Genomic DNA, 24581 nt, shown 5'->3' with positions numbered 1-24581 from the left:
CAATCCCAAAGAAAGCAGGTGTTGACAGATGTGAAAATTACCAAACTATCAGTTTCATAAGCCACGGGTGCAAAATACTAACACGAATTCTTTACAGATGAATGGAAAAACTGGTAGAAGACGACCTCGCGGAAGATCAGCTTGGATTCCATAGAAATGTTGGAACACGTGAGGCAGTACTGACCCTACGACTTATCTTAGGAAATAGGTTAAGGAAAGGCAAACCTATATATATAGCATTTGTAGACTTAGAGAAAGCTTTTGGCAATGTTGACTGGAATACTGTCTTTCAAATTCTGAAGGTGGTAGGGGTAAAATACAGGGAGCGAAAGGCTATTTACAGTTTGTACAGAAAGCAAATGGCAGTTATAAGGGTCAAGGGGCATGAAAGGGAAGCAGTGGTCGAGAAGGGAGTCAGACAGGGTTGTAGCCTATCCCCGATGTTATTCAATCTGTATATTGAGTAAGCAATAAAGGAAACAAAAGAAAAGTTGGGAGTAGGTATTAAAATCCATGGAGAAGAAATAAAAGCTTTGAGGTTCGCCGATGACATTGTAATTCTGTCAGAGACAGCAAAGGACCTGGAAGAGTAGATGAATGGAATGGACAGTGTCTTGAAAGGAGGATATAAGATGAACATCAACAAAACCAAAACAAGGATAATGGAATGTAGTTGAATTAAGTCGGGTGATGCTGAGGGAATTAGATTAGGAAATGAGACACTTAAAGTAGTTTTGCTATTTGGGGAGCAAAATAACTGATGATGGTCGAAGTAGAGAGGATATAAAATGTAGACCGGCAATGGCAAGGAAAACGTTTCTGAAGAAGAGAAATTTGTTAACATCAAGTATAGATTTAAGTGTCAGGAAGTCGTTTCTCAAAGTATTTGTATGGAGTGTAGCTATGTATGGAAGTGAAACATGGACGATAAATAGTCTGGACAAGAAGAGAATAGCAGCTTTCAAAATGTGGTGCTACAGAAGAATGCTGAAGATTAGGTGGGTAGATCACATAACTAACGAGGAGGTATTGAGTAGAATTGGGGAGAAGAGAAATTTGTGGCACAACTTGACTAGAAGAAGGGATAGGTTGGTAGGACATGTTCTGAGGCATCAAGGGATCACCAATTTAGTATTGGAGGGCAGCGTGGAGGGTAAAAATCGTAGAGGGAGACCAAGAGATGAATACACTAAGCAGATTCAGTAGGATGTAAGCTGCAGTATATACTGGGAGATGAAGCAGCTTGCACAGGGTAGAGTAGCATGGAGAGCTGCATCAAACCAGTCGCTGGACTGAAGACCACAGCAACAACAACATGCTCATAATTACATCTTCCACTGCAGTTTGTTCCTGAATTCATTTGTTTCCTTTTTCTGTATTAGTAATTCCAGATTTTGAGTGATTTTTGATTAAAAGCCCAGGTAACTTTTGTAAGTCATGACTTTTAATAAAGTGAATGTAATATTTTCATTTAAGTCATAGACGCACTATTTATATCGAAAAATTTATTTAGTTTACCAAAAGAACTCTCCACCACTTTTAGTCTTCTTGTTATTTGTTTTGCCTTCTATTTGATTAATAACTTCAGCTGCTGTAAATACTAAAGAATATCAACTGTTTATATTGTTTCATTGTATTATTTTTATCTGACACATTGTCTGAGTTTTATTGTAATTAATTAGCAAGACTATTTTAAAAGATGCTTTATTAAACTCTTCCGTTTATTATTGAAATTTATTTGCACTTGTGATAAAACAGCATGATGCCATAAGCAATATGAGGGTGGTAAAACCACGTTAACATTAATTCCTTCTTCTTTTATCCCGTTTCAGAACCTGAAAATATCCTCTAGAATTTCTATATGTACAGGGTTATTCAGCTGAGCTGTCCATTTAAAATAGTACTGGAACTATTTAAGACACCAAAATATTGTTTTCACTACAATGATTTGTAGGGATGTCCTCACTGTACAGTACATAGTCCTTTATTGCTAGCTGTATAAATTATACTAGTTTCTGTATCAACATCAATTTTTCAAGTAGAAAGATAGTAATATTTCTTGCTACTATCGTAGACCTCAAAGAGATTGGTTAGTTTCATGTCTCATGGATCATTTGCTTGCTAAATTGTAATGTGCAGTGAGTCATCATACTGACATATTGTGTAAACATGACTACATGCTGATCTTTTACGTGTTTTTTATTGTTAAAAAAAGGAAATGCTGATGTGTCAGTAATTCCTACCCACCAATTTTTACACATTACAATAACATAAATTCTTTTATGGAATAGAAGGAGTTGTCAAGGATAAACTTTTTTTAATTTTTCAAGTTTTAACTTTGCCGCCTGTTGACATCTTATATCACTGCGTAAGTGATCAAAAATTTTTGTTGCAGCATTGGGCATGCCTTTTTGTGCTAAAACAACCTTAGTGTGTCATAATGAATGTCCTTTTTTCTTCTAAGATTGTAATTTTGTACATCACTGTTCATTTTGAGCAGCAGTGGATTATTAACATCAAACATCATGAATGAATGAATATACTTGAAGTAGTCATCAGAATGCCCTACACCTTAAACATATGTCTATAAGATCATTGTGGGTGGGCACCCCATGTTATTCTTAGAGCACATTCTTGAGCAGTGAAGACTTTCTTTCTTAAACAAGAGTTACCCCAGAAATTTATTCCATATGACATTATTGACTGAATGAATACATATGAAATGCATGAACTTACTGATTGTCTGTCCCCTAGATTTGCAATAATTCTAAGTACAAATATGGCTCAGCTGAATTGTTTTAGGAGTTCCAAAATGTCCCTTTCCCAGTTTAAGTATCATCAGTATGGACACCTAAGTATTTTGAAGTTTCCACACTATTTATTATTTCTTCACTATACTCGTATGCTACACTATGATTGGTATTGTGCCTCAAGATATGTAGAACTGAATATGTAGAGTCTTTTTAAAATTGAGAGTGAGACCATTCAAAGAGAACCAGACAGTGATGCTTTTAAGAACCTTGTTTACCATGTCTTCTGTTGCTGTATGTCTGCTTGGATTATGTTGCAATACTAGTGTCACATATAGAAAGGACTAATTCTACTTCTTGTATATTAAATGGGAAAATTGGTTATACAGGCTGTCCAGGCTAGATGTATACACAAACAAATGCTTGGGTAAATACACAATTGATAGAGACTCTCCAAGATGTGGGGCACCATCCAGTTGGAAAATGATCGCAGGAGGCATCTGTGGGACTGCGTAGTTAGCCAACATGTCAAGATAGGTGTGCCTTGTCACTGTAGAGTCCATTAAAAAATGGACCAATCACACCATGTTTCTGTAATTCCAACCACACATTCACTTTAGGAGTGTCTCTTCTCCAGAATTTGAAATCTGACTTCCCATTTCTTGGTGAGTACTGCCCCACTGATAAATTGATTTGTGTGTGAGAGGATCCATGTTCCATTCTCTTTTTGCATGCTGCTGAACAGATGTTACAGATTTTAATTCTACTAACCGTAGCACACACTGCAACTTTTGTTGTGGCGTCCACATGTTAACTGTCAGGAGTATGTCTGCCTGCTGCACAGTAAACATTTGTACTGTTCATGAAATGGTGAGAATCACATCGTGGAGAGAGTCTCTATCGATTGTCATCACATTTCTCCGTGAGATATTTCCTGAGTGTTGGATGGGAGGGGGACGGGGTCCTCTTGCCTGGTCCTCTTGGTTTCCTGAACTGATTCCATTGGATTTCAGTGCGTGGGGGTTTGTCAAGGACATTGTTTACAGAACAAAGGTTCAAGATCTGGTAGATTTGAGATCTATGCTTCAGTAGGGCCACTACACCTTCCATGCTTACGTACATGTGGCGGAAAGTGGAGTTCCTTTTGATATTCTGTTGAGCTGCAAATGGTGCCCACATGGAACTGTACCAACACATGTAAAAATGTTTGAGGTCCTTTGTACAGTGTTGAACAAATAAAGCTATAAGACTTACTAGACACTGAAATATAAAAAAGTTTTTTGTATAGCTCTAGCCCAGACGCCCTGTAGATATCAGGAACAATAGTGGACCTAAAGTTGAGCTTTGGTGAACCACATACATGATTACACCTCCCCTCCCCCCCCCCCCCCCCCCCCCCTCCAATAGAATTCGGACTATATTGGTCGAATTACTAACAAGGGGAAGGGCTCAGACATGGGCAACCAATTCAGCTTGTATTTGATAGGTCACCTGTGTACCACCTAAAATAAATGAACCTAAAATTTTGGCCCAACAGCCTCAACACCCCTGATTTTGAGGCAATCAACCCTAAAGTTCATGATGTGCAGTTGACTCAAAATTGCTGGGATTGACAGATAACTGAAAACAGAATTTTTCATCATCATATGTGATTTCTGCAAATGCACATTTTCCTAGAAATAAAGAAAAGAAACTTTTATGGCTGCCTTTGTGTATCCATAAGGTAAACAGTATCCAATGAAAGTTCCACTGGCTTAGTGAGAAAGTCATTTGGCTGTGGAGCGAAGGACCTGTCTCTGATTCCCAGAGGCATTCTGCAGTTTCTTTTTCCCTGCATCAAAATTGGTAGGAATAGGATTAATAAGGTAAGTTAATCAATAAGGAATAATCACAAGGTAGGCAATTAACTTCTCAAACTACTTGGATTAGTAAAGAATTAAAAATTTAGGCCTTGTTGTATGAAAACACCTCCAAGTAAGACTGCTGTGAAGATGAGCATTTAGTGCACGTTAGTGCATATGGGAGAAAAACAAACCCTTGTCAGAATGATAAAATGAATGGAATAACCTATTCTTACAAGGTGCAATATTACATGACAACATGTGGAAAATTTTGCCAAAAATTTTATTGTGCTTTTAAGAAACTGAAAATTAATTTGATGCTCTGGATGTAGAAGAAGTCAGTCGTGTGGCCCTTTAAAGTCCCAACAATATGAAAAAAATAATTTTAAATTTTTTCTCAAAAGGAACCATTATCATCATAGTTAGCAATGGATACACGAAGAAGTTGGCAAAAAGTAAACACTTAGCTTTTTTAAGTGGGTGGTTTCACTTCGGAATATAATTTTAAAACTTTTCACAAAATGATCTTTATTGTCATGGTAAGCAACAACTACAAGAAGACTTTGGCAAAAAGTAAACAGTCAGGTGTTTTAAGGAGGTGGTTTCATTTTGGAACCACTAGGATATACAGTTTACAACCACTCATCATTTCGTGTGATATATTTGAAAGAAAGTGTACATTTTTCCTAGACATAATCCCACATCATTGAACTCATAATGCCTAAAGCAAATTATAGCCAAAAATAATTAGCAAAAAGGGCTTGAAATTTTGTAAATTTTGCATGACCCAGTGGTCTCATTTCAAAACCACTCATAAAATCAGTACAGTAGTAAACACTCAAAATTACATTACAACTTCAGTTACACTTACTTTCATTGTCAATGATGCGTGCTTTGAATGTTGTGACTGCTACAATGCAGTCTACTCATAGAAGTGCCTCATTATACCACTAAATGTCTCGTCTTGCAACAGCATCAGTATTTTCATGCTAAAGACACTGGTACTTCAAAACAAAATTAATATAAAGGTGGTTTCAGGCAGAAACCAGGAAATTGATAAATTCAATTTTCAAACTGTGTTTTGAGGACAATTTAAAACCAGTCATTGCTGATTACATGTTTTATCTGATACTGAAGTCCTGGTGTGGACAAACTAATCACATCAAGTATGATAGCGGTTTATAGATGATGAATGTCCAGTGACTTGCATGGTAGAAGTTATGCTGCCGAACTGCATACCTGTGCTGCTATGAAAAGAAATGGCAAATCAGATCATCATATCTTGCTGTCAGGCCATATAGCAGGTGACAGTCAAGTTGGTATCCCACCTCCGTCCAGAGTGTCTCCACACATGTCTTTTCTGGACATTGGGGCTCAGTTCAAAGCAGGCCTTATCACTGAAGACTATTCTACTCCAGTCAATGAGATTCCAGACTGAAGGCATGCCTATAGATGTTCCAAACTGTGGTGGATACCAACCTGACTGTTGTCCACCATACGAGCCAACAACCAGGTGTGATGGTCTGGGGTTCCATTTCATTTCATAGCATTACCCCTTTGGTTGTCATCTGCGGTACAGTTACAGCACAATGGTACACTGATGACATTCTACACCCTGTTTTGTTGCCCTTCGTGTCAAGCCATCTTGGTATTACATTTCAACAAGATAATGTCTGCGTGCATGCAATGAGAGTTCCTGTTTCTTGTCTTCATGATTGCTAAACCCTCCAGCAAGGTCGTCAGACCTCTTACCAGTTGAGAACATTTGGAGCATTATGGGTAGGGCCTCCAACAAGCTTGGGATTTTGATGATCTGACACGTGAATTGGACAGAATCCATCACGATATCCCTCAGGAGGAATCCAACAACTGTATCAATCAATGCCAAGCTGAATATCTGCTTGCATTAGGGCCAAAGGTGGCTTAACATGTCAGCGACTTGTTCAATTTGTGAAGCTCTTTCTCTTAAATAAATCACCCAGCTTTTCTGACATTATACAGTGGAACCTCACTTAATGAGCACCTCCCATAATGCACAATTCACATAACAAGCAAAACAAATTGAAAAAAATTGACTCACTCAATGAGCAGTGGTTTGCATAATGAGTGACCACAATTTAGTGTGATGACGTCACCAGCTGTTCATGCACCACATGGGAAAGGTTTAACAGTATTAACATCTCTCATTGTCAGCAGCAGCACATGAACTATGTCTTTAGTGGCACAGTAGTCTGGGCTTACCGCTCTTTCTGCTACCGCCTTAGTGCAGCTGGTGATCATACATTTTTTAAACTTTTGTTCACACAGTATTTTTTTGTGTGCAAATTTTAATAATCTTTGTAGAAATGTCCTCGAAGATAAAGCTGCAAGGAGATGACCATAAGAGAAAAAAATGACCTTACAAACGAAATGCAAAATGAAACTTCCTGGCAGATTAAAACTGTGTGCCGGACCAAGACTTGAGCTAGGGACCTTTGCCTTTCATGGGCAAGTGCTCTACCAAGTGAACTACCCAAGCACGACTCATGACCCGTCCTTACTGGCGGAATTAGAGCTATGTTGGTAGAGCAGTTGCCTGCGAAAGGCAAAGGTCCTGAGTCCAAGACTTGGTCCGGTACACAGTTTTAATCTGCCAGGAAGTTTCATATCTGCGCACACTCTGCTGCAGAGTGAAAATCTCATTCTGGAAACATCCCCCAGGCTGTGGCTAAGCCACGTCTCTGCAGTATCCTTTCTTTCAGGAGTGCTAGTTCTGCAAGGTTCGCAGGAGAGCTTCTGTAAAGTTTGGAAGGTAGGAGACCAGATACTGGCAGAAGTAAAGCTGTGAGGACCGGGCGTGAGTCGTGCTTCGGTAGCTCAGATGGTAGAGCACTTGCCCTCGAAAGGCAAAGGTCCCGAGTTCGAGTCTCAGTCCGGCACACTGTTTTAATCTACCAGGAAGTTTCCTATCAGTGCACATTCTGCTGCAGAGTGAAAATATCATTCTGGAAACATCCCCCAGGCTGTGGCTAAGCCATGTTTCCCCATATCCTTTCTTCCAGGAGTGCTAGCTAGTTCTTCAATATATGCAGGAGAGCTTCTGTGAAGTTTGGAAGGTAGGAGACAAGATGCTGGTGGAATCAGAGTTTTGAGAGTGGGTTGTGAGTCGTGCTTGGGTAGTTCAGTTGGTAGAGCACTTGCCTGCAAAAGGCAAAGGTCCCCAGTTCGAGTCTCGGTCCAGCACACACTTTTAATCTGCCAGGAAGTTTCATATCAGCCCACACTCCACTGCAGAGTGAAAATCTCATTCTGAAAGTGTAAAATCACTGAAAACGCGAACGTGGTGTGAGCGTTGCTGATTTAGCATGCACATACAATTGGTCTACATCAACTATTTGCACTATCCTCAAGAACAAGGACAAGATTTATGAGATAGATGTTTCAAAGTTAGTGACAAGAATTTCTAAACAATGGTTTTGTATTCTGGACAGTGTCAAAAGTTTGCTTCTTATGTGGAAAAATGAAAAGCAATTGCAAGGTGATACTATTAATGAGAACATCATTTGTGAGAAGGTGAGAATGATTGTCACGAACCTCGTTAAGATGATGCTAGTCTGGTACCATGCACCATGGAATTTGAATCCCCAGATGTCACGGACGTCGAATACTGCTAGAGGTCGCTGCACCATCGTGACGTAAGCTGTAGAGATGGGGGATCCGCTCCTGAACTGATTCATAGATTGAATCTTTCAAAGGAGTGAACAATCAGTGATTCAGAAAAAAAGAATGGTAGCTCCAAATGGTTCCCACAGCAGAGAGAGAGAGAGAGAGAGAGAGAGAGAGAGAGAGAGAGAGAGAGTCGGAGCAGATCACTGCACGCCACACAACACAGCCAGTGCTGGCCTCTGCCCTGCTTCTGCCTTGGCTGCCTACATTGTGCAGTGCCCCATTGGATTTTGTGTTTCACATATGCCGTGCCGTCTCTGTGCTTCCTCTACTGCGTGCAGTGTCTGGCGCATCTTAACTTACAAGGGAACCTCCCCATCACCCCCCCCCCCCCCCCCCCTCAGATTTAGTTATAAGTTGGCACAGAGGATAGTCCTTGAAAAACTGAACACAGATCAATCGAGAAAACAGGAAGAAGTTGTGTGGAACTATGAAAAAAATTAGTAAAATATACAACCTGAGTAGTCCATGCGCAAGATATGCAACATCAAGGAAAATGTGAGCTCAGGAGTGGCATGGTCCTGTGGTTAGCGTGAGTAGCTGCGGAACGAGAGGTCCTTGGTTCATGTCTTCCCTCAACTGAAAATTTTACTTTTTTATTTTCGCAAAGTTATGATCTGTCCGTTCGTTCATTGACGTCTTGTTCACTGTAATAAGTTTAGTGTCTGTGTTTTGCAACCGCACCGCAAAACCGTACGATTAGTAGACGAAAGGACATGCCTCTCCAATGGAAACCGAAAACCTTTGATCACAAGGTCATAGGTCAACCGATTCCGCCACAGGAAATCACGTCTGATATATTCTATACGACACTGGTTATGGCATGTGCATCACATAACAGGAATATGTTGTCGACCCACCTAACTTGTACACTTGGCGAATGGGTACAAAGATTCTTCTACCTTGCCCGATTTAGGTTTTCTTGTGGATGTGATAATCACTCCCAAAAAAGTGATGAAAACATAAGAGTTTGTCACATAAACTGCAACAAATGAATGCAACAGTTTCACAGTCGCACAATTTTCCTTGTGCTCTGTCAAAACATATGTTTTTAACATTTTAAAATTTTTCCGTGTGTAGACTGTCAAATCCTGCATATGTCCAAGCAAATCTGAACATGTCCTGGAATTTTGGAGAGCGAAGTTCATTATATAAAAAATTAAACTTCCCACTCAAGGGAACACTTGAACCAAGGATCTCTCGTTCCGTAGCTGCTCACGCTAACCACGGGACCACGGCGCTCCTGAGCTTGCACTCTCCTTGATGTTGCCTATCTTGCGGATGGACTACTCAGTTTGTATATTTTGCTTATTTTTTCATAGTTCCACACAACTTCTTCCTGTTTTCTCGATTGATCTGTGTTCAGTTTTTCAAGGCGTATCCAGTGTGCCAACTTATATCTAAATCTGAGGGGGGTATGATGGGGAGGTTCCCTTGTTAGCATCGCACTCCGTCGGCGATCGTTTCAGTCGCACGTCCTGCCCTCTGGGCAGTTGATGCGAGCAACAGGACAGAGAGCCTCCTAGCAGAGAACATAAGAACTACTTGCAACAACCTGCTCGCAAGAGAACGGATGATTTGTCTCGGAGCGGGTGACTGGTGGCCGTTCGCCGCTCCCCCCACCCTCGGAACTCGCTTGCTCAACGCTCACCCCACCGTTCTCGACTCTAGCCAGAGCATTGAGCAAAGCAACTCAGGTGTCACTCTGGTCTCTGCGGTCTTAGCTCACACAGTAATATAGCTCGCGGCTCGACCTGCTTGACTCAGCGCCTCTGCATCGGAGTTCGTCTATACTGGATATTGTTCTTTGTAGTAATACCGGTATCTATATTACATAATTATGTTATGTATACATCATTTGTTTTTATTTTATTTTTATTTGTTTAAACTGATCAGATGAGGTTCCTGACGACTCCTCTTACTATAGGATTTTTTATTCTGTACACTTGAATTTACGCTTTAATTACGAGCGAACCGATAATTGTATCGCAAAATGTGATACACCAATATTTTCCTTGTTTTATTCTGCGTAAGGCTATATGCAGCACTTTGGTCTTACAGTCAAATTTATATATTTTTTTCTTATTGTAGTACGGATTTTGCGATTTTAGGTGTCTTCGGAAGGAAACGTTCACTTTAAAAATATATGGCTTGTGATGTATTTGTACGAGGTAAATGAAATTTTAATACATTATAGCCAAATACATTGTTAATGTAAATCTCAAGTTACAACATTTTCTGATCACCCAAAAAACCACGATAGTGCAAAATAAATCAATAATCAAAAACTTTGTCATATCGTGGAAATTTCAATAAACAATACAAAATTCTTTCTTACTCATTGTCTGTGTTACTTCAAAATAGGATCAAATAAGATCAAAATACAGGTATAGTACTGGAATAAACCAAGTTTAAAGGGCAATGTGCCTTCCATTTATTTTCTATTGTGAATGAATGGTGAGTCATGAAAAAGAGCTAGTTCATTTCAGGGAGTGAACAGTTCTGATCCGATCTCTGAAAAGAACAGTTTTGCCCATCTCTAGTAAGCTGTGGTGGCGTGCACCTCCTGGCCCGCATTTAGCGTGAGGGCGCCACAGTGGAACACGTGGTTGCAGCGACCAATAGCGACGTCCTCGATAGAGTACTTAAGCACCTGCCTCTCGCTCAGCCAGCCATCCTAACATTGCCTACGTCTCTGGACATATCGCCTCGCCTTAAACAGCGTATTTACTTTCATGTTTTGTTTACAAGTGGACATGGTTGTCTAGTTAGGTTGTCTTGACTCTGTTGTCTCGTTCTTGTTGTTGTTGTAAGGTCCTTCGTTGGTCGTGTCTGTCCTCTCTGTTGTGTTGTTGTTCACAGGCCGCTCCGCGGGTCCCGCCGCATTTTCCGTCACGTCAACCCCGCGACTGTTCCAGTCACTATTATAACATTTTGGCGACAAGGTAAACGGTGGTCGTTGTTGGTGTGGAGGCGAAGTTGGTCTGTCTGCTGGAGCAACAGCAGCATCTCATGCAGCTGCAGCAGCTCCAGTTAGACATCTTACAAAAGTCGCTGCAATTGCTAACAGACAAAGCCAATGCCTGGGACGCGTTACAACAGCTTCAGAGTCCTTGGGTGTCTGATGCTTTCCCATGTCCGCCGTCATTTCCACCCTTTAATGACGCTAACAAGGACTGGGAAACCTACTTACATCAGCTGAAACAACATTTTACAGCTTCTCAAGTCATGGTCGACTTCTTGCAGTGGTCGTTGTTTTTGTCTTGGGCCTCCCCAGACACGTTCTTTCTTCTCCACATGTTGGCACTGTTGTCCGATCCTGTGGCTCTCTCGTTCCACGAGATCTTCCTTTTCCTGACAAACTATTATTCTCAACGCTACCATGTGGTCGCCTCTCGGCTGGAGTTCCACCAGTACCATAAACAGCGTGGTCAATCGTATCATTCCTGGGTCATGGACTTGCAGGGTCTCAGCCGTCAATGCGATTTTATGTGCAGCGGTGTAAGGCTTCGTATGCGGACTTCCTGATCCAGGATGTGGTGGTTCAGCTGGCTCCCGATCCCGAGGTCCGTACTGCAGCATTGAAACTTGACAACCCTTCCTCGGAAGAGATTCTCCGCATTGCCCACTCCTTTGAAATTGCTCAAGTAGCTAACGAGCGTCTTATGGCGTGACCACAGGTGGCGGCGATCGCGGTGTCACAGCGGGTTCCGCCCTCGCGACATCGACGTGGCCCGGCCGACAGAGGCCAGTGCCATCAGGACTCCTCTTTGTCCAACGTCTCTATGGCATCGGTGCCTTAGTTCACCCCTCGTCGCCAGTTGTGCAGCCCACTTCCATCTTGCTCACAGTGCTTTACTCTCCCCACCACTGGAAAACGTGCACACTGTGTAACAAGGAGGGCCACATCCGATCGGTTTGTCGTAGTCGCTCGACTCGCTCCATTCCTGCCCCTCCGAGGCCTCAAGATACAGTCCACACTCTGCAATCGATCGTCCCACAGGATGACCCGTCAGTGCGGAAGCTTTTCCTCACACTCCACATTTTCACGGAGGATGTCAGTTTTCAGGTCGACACTGGGGCCACAGTCTCCCTGATTAATGTGGCAACATATACCCGGCTGTGCTCTCCTGTGTTGTCACCTCCCTCTCGCCATTTGGTCGCCTACGGAGACAGTTCCATTCCCCTACGTGGGCAGTTCATCGTCCAGGCGATGTACAAGCGTGTTCCCCGACACCTTACCTTCTTTGTCATCGACCATCGGTCAGCTTCGAATATTTTTGGCCTGGATGCATTTCAACTGTTTGGTTTTTCAATTTCTGACAAAGTTAAGGTTGTTTCCACGGCTGTTCCCTTTCAGGACTTGGACGATCTGTGCTCCGCTTTTGCGTCATCATTTGCACCGGATCTCGGATGTGTTTCCGGCTTTCAGGCGCACATCACCCTACGGCTGGATGCACAGCCTCGCTTTTTCTGGGCCCGGCCCTGGCCCCTTCCGATGGGCTTATGACCAGCGGTCAAGCAGGAACTTGAACGGCTCCAGGCCACTGCGTGTTGGAGCCTGTAACTTACAGTGCATGGGCGACACCACTGGTGGTCATACGGGAACCCAGTGGGTCCCTTCGGCTGTGTGGGGACTTCGGCACTACAGTCAATGTTCAGTCCCTCGTTGACACTTACCACATTCCCCCACAGGAAGACCTTCTTGCCAAGCTTGCCAGGGGAGAGTATTTTTCCAAGATCGACCTGGCTGAGGCATACCACCAGTTGACCTTGGATGCCGAGTCTCAGAACATCATAGTTATCAACACGCCTTTCGGATTGTATAAGTACAACCAACTTCCCTTTGGTGTCTCTTTGGCGCTGGCCATTTTCCAGTGATTCCTGGAGCAGCTTACACAGCCTATCCCTGCCTGTGTGAATTATCTGGATGACATCTTGGTCACCGGGCGTTCCTGCCAGGAACATTTGCAAAACCTCATTGGCTTATTTCACACTCTGCAGTCCGCTGGATTACACTGTCGGCTGGACAAGTGTTGTTTTTTTCAACCGGAGGTGGAATACTTAGGCCACTGGCTTAGCAAAGATGGCATTCGCCTTTTGGGTCATAATGTTGCGGCCATTGAGGCCCTTCCTCATCCCAAAGACTTATCTGAACTCCAGGTATTTTTGGGCAAGGTTACTTATCACTTAAAGTTCTTGCCCCAGGCTGCCTCCATTGCTCAACCCTTCAATCACTTGCATCACAAAGGGGTACCTTTTGACTGGACTCTTGCCTGTGACCCCTTGCCTTACTCCCTTTTCTCCAGACCACCCCTTGGTTGTGGCAGCTGATGCATCGTCATACGGCATTGGGGCCGTCCTAGCGCACCGGCATGCTGATGGCTCCAAACAGCTCATCGCTTATGCCTCTAAGACGTTGACCCCAGCACAACGGAACTACTCCCAGATTGAAAAGGAGGCTCTGGCAATCGTGTTTGCTGTCCAAAAATTTTACACCTATCTCTTTGGGGCAAAGTTCACCCTCCTGACGGACCATAAACCCTTGGTTACACTTTTCAGACCCCACTCTCACCTTCCAGAGTGGACGGCTCAACGTCTCCAGTGCTGAGCAATGTTTTTACATAATTACGCTTAGACCATCCGGTATAAGCCCACCGCCCACCGTGCTAATGTGGACGCTTTGTCACATCTCCCACCAGGCCCCGATCCTGCCTTTGACCAACAGGAGGTCCTCTGCTTTCACATTGATTCCGCCCGCCGGGATGCGCTGGACAGTCTGCCTCTTAGGGGTGCTTACATTGCTGCGGCTACCTGCCACGACCCTGTCTTGCAGCAGGTTCTGAACTATGTGGTCCACGGGTGGCCGTCCTATGTTACTCGTCGGATGCAGTCCGATTTCAGCCCCTAGCGCCACCTGTCCCACCTGTCTCCGTGGTCGATGATGTCCTTCAGTTGGCCACGGAGTTGCATGCCCATCGGGTGGTCATCCCTCCAGAATTGCGGCTTTGGGTGCTCGGTTTGTTACACCGCGGGCACTGGGGTATGTCCCGTATGAAAGTCTTGGCTTGCCGGCACGTGTATTGGCCAAGCATTGATGGCGATATTGAGCGCCTGGTCTGTGGGTGCACTGTCTGTGTGCGTCACCAGGCGAGTCCTCCTCAGTCATTTGCACCCTGGCCTGTGCGTCACCGGCCCTGGGATCGCATCCATATTGATTGTGGGCCTGTTTGGTTTTGGGGTCCATGTGGTTACCCATTGTTGATGCCTACTCCAAATACCCATATGTTGTCCGAATGGCATCCAACACCACGGAGACTACACTCATGGCCCTGGCCCAGGCTCTCGCCATCGAGGGTCTGCCACAGACATTGGTCTCCGATAATGGTCCCCAGTTGACTGCGTCCTCCTTCCACGACTTCCGTCAGGCCAACGGTATCAAACATATCCATAGCCCCCCTTTCCACCCTTCGTCCAATGGCGCAGGGGAGAGGCTTGTCCGCAGTTTTAAACAATAGTTGGCTAAGGCGGTTGACACATCTCCGACCACGTCGGCCCTCACCCTGTTTTTGAGCATCTATCACACTACGCCAATTGACGGATGCAGTCCGGCAGTGCTCCTTCATGGGCGACAGCCGCGGACCCTGCTCCATTTGCTGATGCCCTCCTCCTCCCATCCCCACTCCTGGCCCTCACAGGAGTATGCCCTTGGCATGGCCGTGTGGGCCCATGAGTACGGGCGCAAGGCAGGTTGGACACCCCACAATCATTGCGGCCCATGGGTGGCATGTGACGAAAGGGTTGGAGCACCGCCATCATAATCAGCTCCGTCCGCGTGTCACCACGGGACTCGTGCTGCCGTCTCTTTCCTACCTCCTTCAGGTACGGAGGTGGTCCTCGAGTCACTGTCTCTGCCCCCGGTTGCCATCTCCCCGAGGGCATGCCACCAGCCCTGTCCGCCTCTGGGTGGATCGGCGGCTCCCTCCCCCACCCTGCACTCTGGATCGGCTGTCATGGATACCTCGGGCGTCCCTTCCTCCCCACCAATAATGTTTGATGAGCCCGGCTCCTCTTCCCACTGCCGCCCACCTCAGCACCGTCCGGGGCATTTCCGCCCCTACGTGCAAGTTTCAGGGGGGAGGGATCTGGTACCGCGTGCCGCAGAATTTGAATCCCCGCCAGACGTCACGGACGTTGAAGACCCCTACAGGTCTCTGCACCATCGCGCTGTAAGCTGTGGTGGCGCGCGCCTCCTGGCCCGTATTTAGCGTGAGGGCGCCACAGTGGAACACGTGGTTGCAGTGGCCAATAGTGGCGTCTTTGATAGAGTACTTAAGCGCCTGCCTCTCGCTCAGCCAGCCAGTCTAACATTGCATATGTCTCTGGACACATCGCCTCACCTTAGACAGCGTATTTACTTTTTCGTGTTTTGTTTACGAGTGGACGTGGTTGTCTAGTTAGGTTTTCTTGACTCTGTTGTCGTAATGTCCTTCGTTTGTCGTGTCTGTCCTCTCCATTGTGTTTTTGTTCGCGGTCCGCTCCGCAGGTCCCGCCGCGTTTTCCGTCACTTCAACCCTGCAACTGTTCCAGTCGCCGTTACAACAACTAGGATCATCAGTGGCCGAAGAAGTTTTTAAGGGAAGCCATGGGTGGTTCGAGAAGTTTAAGGGAAGAACTGGTATCCACAGCATTGTGAGGCTGCTTGAAGCTGACAGCTCCGACACAAAGGCAGCAGAGAACTTCATCAGTATCTTCAAGATGCTCATAGATTCTGAGGGTTATCTGCCACAACAGGTTCTCAATTGTGATGATATAGGTATATTCTGGAAAAAGATGTCAAGGCATCTCTGTATAATAACAGAGGAGAATGCATTGCCCAGTCACTAGCCAATGAAAGATTGTCTCACACTGCTATTCTATGCTAATGCAAATGGTGATTTTAAAATATTGAACCATTGGTTGTTTACCATTCAGAAACTCCATGAGCCTTCGAGAAGGGTAAAGTCCAGAAGAGCAGGTTAAGTATGATGTGCAGGTCCAACAACAAGGCTTAGGTTAAACGTGTTTTTTTTTTTATTGGATCAATGAAGTGTTTCATACTTCGGTGAAAAAATATTTGCTTGAGATGAATCTGCCACTTCTTGTCTTGCTTATGGACAATATTTCTGCCCATTCTCTAGGCCAGGGGTGGACAGGAATCCTGCACGTGTGCGGTGCACTTGCACGTGTGCAGTTAACAGGTGTTCTGTGTGCACACAGTGGCAAGCTAGCCACCCGCTTCTCTCCCCTCCCCAACATACCGTCTCTCCACTCCTTCCTCTGTAATGTGGTTTGTTTCCTAGCTTACTTTACTGAGTGAAGGAATAAGGTTAGTAGGAGTGCTTGAAAGAAATCATGGTTTGAAAGAGTGCCTTTTACCTACGATACGTTTTATTTAATTATCACAGGTGGAGTTTACAATACATTTAATGTTTGGAACAAAATTTCTACATACAGACAAACGCAAACAGTTACGTAAATTTTCATCACTGATGTTTGCTCTTCACCAAGACTTATCAATTTTCATAACAGAAAAAAATCTCTCACAAACCTATGTCGAGCCAAACACTGACATTATCTTCGGGGCTTCACGATGGAGACGAGGAAACTCTTGCTGTGGAAAGTTGTGATAAAAGTCTATTACACGTCTTGCCAAAAGGAACTTGTCTCTCAGATGTGAATTACACTGTAGATCTATTAATTCCATTTGCAAATTGTGATGAATATCATCTACAGAAACACCAAATGGTCTCGAGAACCATTCAAAGGCTTGGGATAAATATGATATATCCCCAAATTGCTTGAGAAATTCCTCTTTTATTGCACTAAGTACAGAAACATATTCTTTGCAATTCTTTTCTCGCACAGTAGACAGAGTAGGGAAATGAACTGTGTTCCCTGACGAGAGCTGTTTTTCCCACAGATCAAGCTTGCTAGTGAAAGCTTTCACCTTTTCAGCCATTTCACAAATTAGCTGATTTTCTCCTTGTAAACTTGTGTTCCGTGCATTCATGTGTCCGGTAATGTCCACTAAAAATGCAAGGGTGGCAACCCATTCTGTATCTTCTAACTTGGGGTTGTACCTTCCTTTGTCCTTTAAGAACTGATTTATTGGTATTCTCAGCTCAAAAAATCTTTTGAGTACATTACCGCGGCTAAGCCAGCAGACTTCACTGTTGTAAGGTATGTCACCGTACTCTTCCCCAATTTCAGCTAAGTATGTGTGAAACTGTCTGTGTGTAAGCCCGTGGCATCTCAAACAATTAACTGCCCGAATAACCACTTGCATGACGTCCCCCAGTTTTGCTGCTTTTGCACAGAGTACTTCTTGGTGCAAAATACAGTGGATGCTGTACAATGATTCTTCTGTACGCTGTAGCTTTTTTCTGAGTAATCCAACAAATCTCATTTGTTCCCCTTTCATTGCAGGTGCTCCGTCTGTTGTCACTGACACCAAACATTCCCAGTTTAAGCCAGCTGAATCGACAGCTTCTTCAACGGCTTTTAGGATGTCTGCGCCGGTGGTTGTGCTTTTTAAAGATATCATATCTTAAAAATCCTCTGTTATGTGCAGAGCAGTGTCCACACCGTGAACATAAATCACTAATTGCACAGTGTCTGAAATATCTGTGGACTCATCAAGTGCGATAGAAAATGCAATAAACTCCTGCACTGCACTCCTTAATTGACAGTAAATGTCACCTGCCATGGCACTTATACAACAACTTACAGTCCGCCGGGAAAGAGTGATAGCTCGAAACTGATTTGCATTCAGTGGGCAAAGTAAATCAGCAGCGTCATTGATGCACTCCTTTATAAAATCACCTTCAGCAAATGGTTTTCCAGCTCTCGCTATATTAAGTGCAATCTTATAACTTGCATGTACCACTGGGCTATCATTGTTTTCGTCCTGAAAAATTGAAAACAGTGCTCCATAAAATGAAAAATCAGTTAGATGAGAGACACAACGAAAGAAAGTCGCAGATCTCTCGTGACAACAGCAACTTACGACAGATTCATCTAGTATCGTCATATCGCTCTTCTTAAATCCAGTCAGTTTCCCCATCCGCTCAGAATCCGACAATAAATTGTACTCGTCCTTGTGAATTTTATTATAATGGCGTTCAATGCTAAACTTTCGCTGACCAGCGAGAATACTGCCACATATTAAACATTTCGAATTTTCACATTTTTGTACAAAGAAAAATTGATTCTCCCATTCCTTTTTAAAAGATAGAAAATCTCCACTTCTCCATTTCCTTGACTCACTCTGCATTTTCCGGTACTTCAAATACAACGTTCACAACGTAGTGGTCGCTTTGCATCAACGTCCACAGTTTAGCCTGGTACTACACTGCTGCAACCTGCCGGCTGTTGCCACTGCCCCATTCGACGATTGCACGCGAGCAGCACACGTGCAGCGCTGTGCGCTCATGAGCCGCACGCAACGCTTGCCAACCCCTGCTCTAGGCCTACAAGACCACCTCCTTGAAGAATTTAAATTCATCAAGATCCAATTTCTGTCTCCCAATACCACTGTGTCTCCAGCCTATGGACAGCAGATTATTTCTAACTTTAAGAAGCTCTACACTAAAGCATTCTTTGAGCATTGCTTTGAGTTGACTGAAGCTACCAATCTCACTCTCAGGGAGTTTTGGAAATATCACTTCAACATTGTTGCCTGCATCAAGACGATCGAAAAGGCAAGTGAAGGGGTTATCAAGAGAAGAAGTCTCACTTCTGCTTGGGAGAAGCTTTGGGCAGAGTGTGTTATCGAATGTAACTCCGAGGCATTTGTGTCAGTACCTGTGGAGCCTGTAGTCAATGAGATCATGTCTTTGGCCAAGAGGATGGGACTAGAAATGAAAAACAATGATATCGATGAGCTTGTGGAAGATCACAGCCAAGAAATGACCACTGAAGAGCTTGTGGAATTGCAGTGTGTTTCACAGAAGGAAGCTGTGGAGAGTAGTTCAGAGGAGGAGGAGGAGGTAACAGCAAAGCAGCAATCTTCTGGCACAATAAGAGAAATGCTGAAAGTGTGGTAATCAGTTGCAATATACGAGGGCAGTTCAATAAGTAATGCAACACATTTTTTTTCTCGGCCAATTTTGGTTGAAAAAACCAGAAATTTCTTGTGGAATATTTTCAAACATTCCCGCTTCGTCTCGTATAGTTTCATTGACTTCCGACAGGTGGCAGCGCTGTACGGAGCTGTTAAAATGGCGTCTGTAATGGATGTGCATTGCAAACTACGGGCAGTGATCGAGTTTCTTTTGGCGGAAAACCAGGGCATCTCAGATATTCATAGACGCTTGCAGAATGTCTACGGTGATCTGGCAGTGGACAAAAGCACGGTGAGTCATTGGGCAAAGCGTGTGTCATCATCGCCACAAGGTCAAGCAAGACTGTCTGATCTCCCGCGTGCGGGCCGGCCATTCACAGCTGTGACTCCTGCAATGGCGGAGCGTGCGAACACACTCGTTCGAGATGATCGACGGATCACCATCAAACAACTCAGTGCTCAACTTGACATCTCTGTTGGTAGTGCTGTCACAATTGTTCACCAGTTGGGATATTCAAAGGTTTGTTCCCGTTGGGTCCCTCGTTGTCTAACCGAACACCATAAAGAGCAAAGGAGAACCATCTGTGCGGAATTGCTTGCTCGTCATGTGGCTGAGGGTGACAATTTCTTGTCAAAGATTGTTACAGGTGATGAAACATGGGTTCATCACTTCGAACCTGAAACAAAACGGCAATCAATGGAGTGGCGCCACACCCACTCCCCTACCAAGAAAAAGTTTAAAGCCATACCCTCAGCCGGTAAAGTCATGGTTACAGTCTTCTGGGACGCTGAAGGGGTTATTCTGTTCGATGTCCTTCCCCATGGTCAAACGATCAACTCTGAAGTGTATTGTGCTACTCTTCAGAAATTGAAGAAACGACTTCAGCGTGTTCGTAGGCACAAAAATCTGGGCCCAATGAAGGACGCAATCCGTGGGAGGCACTACGCGGATGATGAAGAAGTTATTGATGCAGTACGACGTTGGCTCCGACATCGACCAGTGGAATGGTACCGTGCAGGCATACAGGCCCTCATTTCAAGGTGGCGTAAGGCCATAGCATTGAATGGAGATTACGTTGAAAAATAGTGTTGTGTAGCTAAAAGATTGGGGAATAACCTGGTGTATTTCAATGCTGAATAAAACAACTCCTGTTTCAGAAAAAAAAATGTGTTGCATTACTTATTGAACTGCCCTCGTACATTGAAACCTCAATGAAGCAGTGCTATGTCTGCTACAAGTTTATTTGATGATAATGCTGTGTCATATTTTCACCAAGTGTTGAAGCATTGAGGAGACAAATAACTGTAGATAGCTTCCTAGTAAAAAAGAATTAGTTCTGTATCGTGAATAATAAAGTACATAATACTGTGTGTATAATTTTCTTTGAATAAATTCCATGAATAAGATAAAACTTTTAGTACTTTTTCTGCATGGAACACATTATCTTATTTCACATTAATTTATATAGGATAAATTGTATCTCTTGATAAGTGTTCCGCACTATGAGTAGGATTCTGGAACAAATTATGCTCACTATACACAATTCAACTGTGATCATTTGTTTGTATATAACAAATGTCACATCTACTGATTTCATTCCCATTCAGATAATTCCTTCATGATGCACTGTCTCTTTCTCTTTTTTTTTGTCTTAGAATGTGTTAATAAGTTTAAAGTAGCTAGCAGCTTTTATAGGATAAACATATCTCGTGGAGTGCCCTCCATTCATGTTGATTCTTCAGTAAGTTATAAAGAAAGATAAAAATTTAATTATTCAGGTGAAGAGAGTGTGTTTGAGCGATGCTCTGTGGTGTTAAGTGATCTGAATACTCATTACAGCAATTCATAGAATTTGTGGATGTGATGTAACAAAACTGTTCTTAGCTAAATTTCAATACCTCATAGAAAAGTTTCAGAAAGAAAGTATGAAGAAAGCTGTTATTACAGCAGACTTCAGACTGATAGCATATTCCACAAAATTTCGTGACTTAATTCAGGAATTTGGTTTCAAGTTAAACTTTGCTGAAGGCAATAGAGAAAACTTGAGATCAGTGACCTGCAGTGATAATACCTGTTATTACACCAGTTTATATTATTATACCAGTTTGACAATGCAAATAAGTACTGCATAGAACTGGGTCTTTAGCATAATTCAGATCTGTTTATTCAGATCTCAAAACGAGATAAAGTGAAGCCTCCAGAAATATAGATAGCAAGGGATTTCATCGAAAGTAATATGGAATTATTCCACAGTAAACTACGTATTGTAAGTTAGCATCTAGACCACTACAGTTCAAGGACCATAAACTATGACTAATTCTAAAACTGTTTTTTATATTACTTAATGAATCTTTTCATCCGAAATCATAGCAAAAGGAAGTAAATAGTAAACTTAAATGAATTACACCTGGAATAAAAATTTCTAATGCCAAAAAGAGAGCTCCACAATGGCTTAACATCAAACAAAAATCGTGATTTTGTTATTTATGTTAAATGCTATAAAGCTGTATCCAAGAAAGTTGCGGCTGCTAAAAAAAAGGCAAATAATACGTTCATCCTCAAACACAGAAATAAGACAAAAGCAGTGCGGTCAGTTGTTAAATCAAAATTAGGAGCCAAAGTCAGAGTCAAGAGACTTTGAAAAGCATGATTGAAAATGGTGTTATAGTAAACCTTGTTCAGATTGTGAATGTTCGCATACTTTGTTTCTTCATTGCCTGTCCTCGTCAGCATTCTGCATTGTTATACTGGCTAAAAAATGGGGTTTGGAAGTTAAACACCGACTACTGTAAATGATGTAGCCAACAGTTGCACAATTGCATTTCACAGTTCTTTACTTTCACTGTTCACAACCTCCCAATATAACACAATTACATGGCCAGTTCAATATTGGTAAATGTTGATAAGCTTCATTAATAGGTTGCAGGCAACATCAGCATACTCCTACGATAGTTTGCTGTTGAACATCTATGAGCAGTAAAAACCTAACCACACCATTCTTGCAGAATAGTACAGTATGTGTGTCTTGGGACCAAAAATTGGTCCTTTGTATATTCTCACAGTAATAAGCACTGAGACTATACATTATTTGATGTTTAAGTTACAGAAATTATAATTAAAACATAACTCATTCAATTAACTACTGATGATGAAGTCCCATACTCCTTCACAGAGCGTAGGGGAATGATGCGGGAAACCCGCACCACCATACTAGGCAAGGTCCTAGTGGAGGTGGTTTGCCATTGCCTTCCTCCGACTGTAATGGGGATTAATGATGATGACGAAGAGACATAACAACACCCCGTCATCTTGAGGAAGGTGAAAATCCCTGACCCTGCCGGGAATCGAACACAGGACCCTGTGCTCAGGAAGTGAGAACGCTACCGCGAGACCACAAGCGGCAGACCAATTAACTGAATACATCAAAAAATTCCTTCTTTTTAAAAGTTCCTTCTACCACAAAGGTTAGGACATACTGTTTGTTTAAGCAACGAAATTAACATATATAGTTATACAAACAATACTTTTGACAAACTTGGTAATTATTCAGGAATTAATTAAGGGCTGGCTTTGCCAATATGTTTTTGAATAGAGCCAAATAAGTACTTTAAGAATCCTAGTAGTTCTTCTTCCAAACGTTTATAATTAGTACAGAATTTATATTTGTTTGTAAGTCAACAATAGAATCTAAGTCACAAAACAGTTACTGATTTCGCCCTATAATGATCTGTAGCAAAAGATATCAACTAGGAATGGTCAAAATAAATTAGTAAATTAATTACATACACAAAACTAAGCACAAAATTAGATTTGGTGCTATATTCCTTAATGACTGAGGGCCAGCCTTTCTCTTTTATGGAAATGCAAATTATACTCATGCATGTTAACATTAATTAGGCAAAAATGAAAATAAAATCAATTTAAGGAGGCATATGGCAAAACAAGAGAGAAAGTAAAGAATTAGACTGTCAATGAGAGAGCATCTTGAGTTCCTGCTGCTAATAAGTCGAGTACACCATTTGTTTGTTATATATTTTTACGAGCTTCAAACAGGAGCAACCTATTTTCAGGCATCTGTGTAGTTACTAGATTATTTTTGTAATGTCTTGCTTGTTAGAGTGTTTATTAGGCACAAGCTTTTATTTTAATAACAGTGTAGTGTACAGTACCACCATTTTTATTGACACTTGTATCGGCCCTCGTATCGTACAGGTTTTTGTTTGTTTTGATTAGTGTGACTCAGTGTCAGATAGACCATCAGTGAGAGAGCACCTTGAGTTCCTGCTGCTAATAAGCTGAGTGCACCATTTGTTTGTTACATATTTTTATGAGCTTCAAACAGGAGCGGCTTGAGTTTTTTTTAATATAGTCATGTTGGTAGGGCACCCTGTCGGGAAGGCTGTTGAGCAGGTGCCGGTCTTTCAATTTGACGCCACTTTGGCAACCTGCAGTCGATGAGGATGATAGGATGAGGATGAGGACAGAACAACACCCAGTCCCTGGGCAGAAAAAATTCCTCGACCCAGCCGGGAATCGAACTCGGGCGCAGTGGATTGACAATCCGTGATGCTGACCATTCAGCTACCGGGGGCGGACAAGCGACTTCAGTAATGGATGTGAACTGTGTACAGATGCGAGCTGAGTTGATGACCCTCTGCTCATAGCTCCAGGTGGTGTTGGCTTCCATCACACAACTTGAGTCTGCTGCCATGGGACTTCACTGTGGGAGGATTGGACGTGTGGATGCGAGAGACGTCAGCACGTCCCACGTGGCCCCTATCGGTCCACTGCTGTGGGTGCCCCAGCTGCTGCCTGTGCTGCCCATGGTCAAGTGGGAGAACATTCCAAAGTCTGGCAGGGAGTGAAAGACTCTCCAAGGGGCCGATCGTAGGGCCTTCCTGGTCCACTTGACGAACAGGTTTCAGGCATTGTCTTTGCTGACAAAGTATCTAAGACGGGTGCAGTCATCCACCCTGTTCCAGTGGAAGCTTCTTGGCCTGCAAGGCATGGGCATTCACTGAGGGTGACTTTGCTGGTAGTTGGGAACTCCAACGTTAGGCACATAATGGGGCCCCTTAAGAACATAGCTGCCAAGGAGAGGAAGGAAGCTAGTGTGCACTCCATGTGCATACTGCGAGGAGTCATTCCGGATGTGGAAAGGGTGCTTCCAGATGTCATGA

At 43.2% G+C, this 24581-nt stretch overlaps 2 protein-coding genes across 2 annotated transcripts in view; both read left to right on the top strand.

The window, feature by feature from the left end:
• LOC124594966 (L-xylulose reductase-like) overlaps nt 1-24581 on the top strand; it is a 55971-nt gene that overhangs the window by 11416 nt on the left and 19974 nt on the right. The gene's annotated exons all lie outside the window — the stretch shown is intronic.
• On the top strand, nt 18514-20791 carry LOC124594967. Its single transcript, XM_047133488.1, has 2 exons — nt 18514-19365; nt 20607-20791. The coding sequence occupies exons 1-2, from the start codon at nt 18769-18771 to the stop codon at nt 20646-20648; spliced, it is 639 nt and encodes a 212-aa protein (XP_046989444.1). The 5' UTR covers nt 18514-18768; the 3' UTR covers nt 20649-20791.

This window comes from Schistocerca americana, chromosome 2 (assembly GCF_021461395.2).
Source record: "Schistocerca americana isolate TAMUIC-IGC-003095 chromosome 2, iqSchAmer2.1, whole genome shotgun sequence".
In the NCBI taxonomy this organism is placed as follows: Eukaryota; Metazoa; Arthropoda; class Insecta; order Orthoptera; family Acrididae; genus Schistocerca; species Schistocerca americana.
This window is presented reverse-complemented; position numbering and strand designations above follow the sequence as displayed.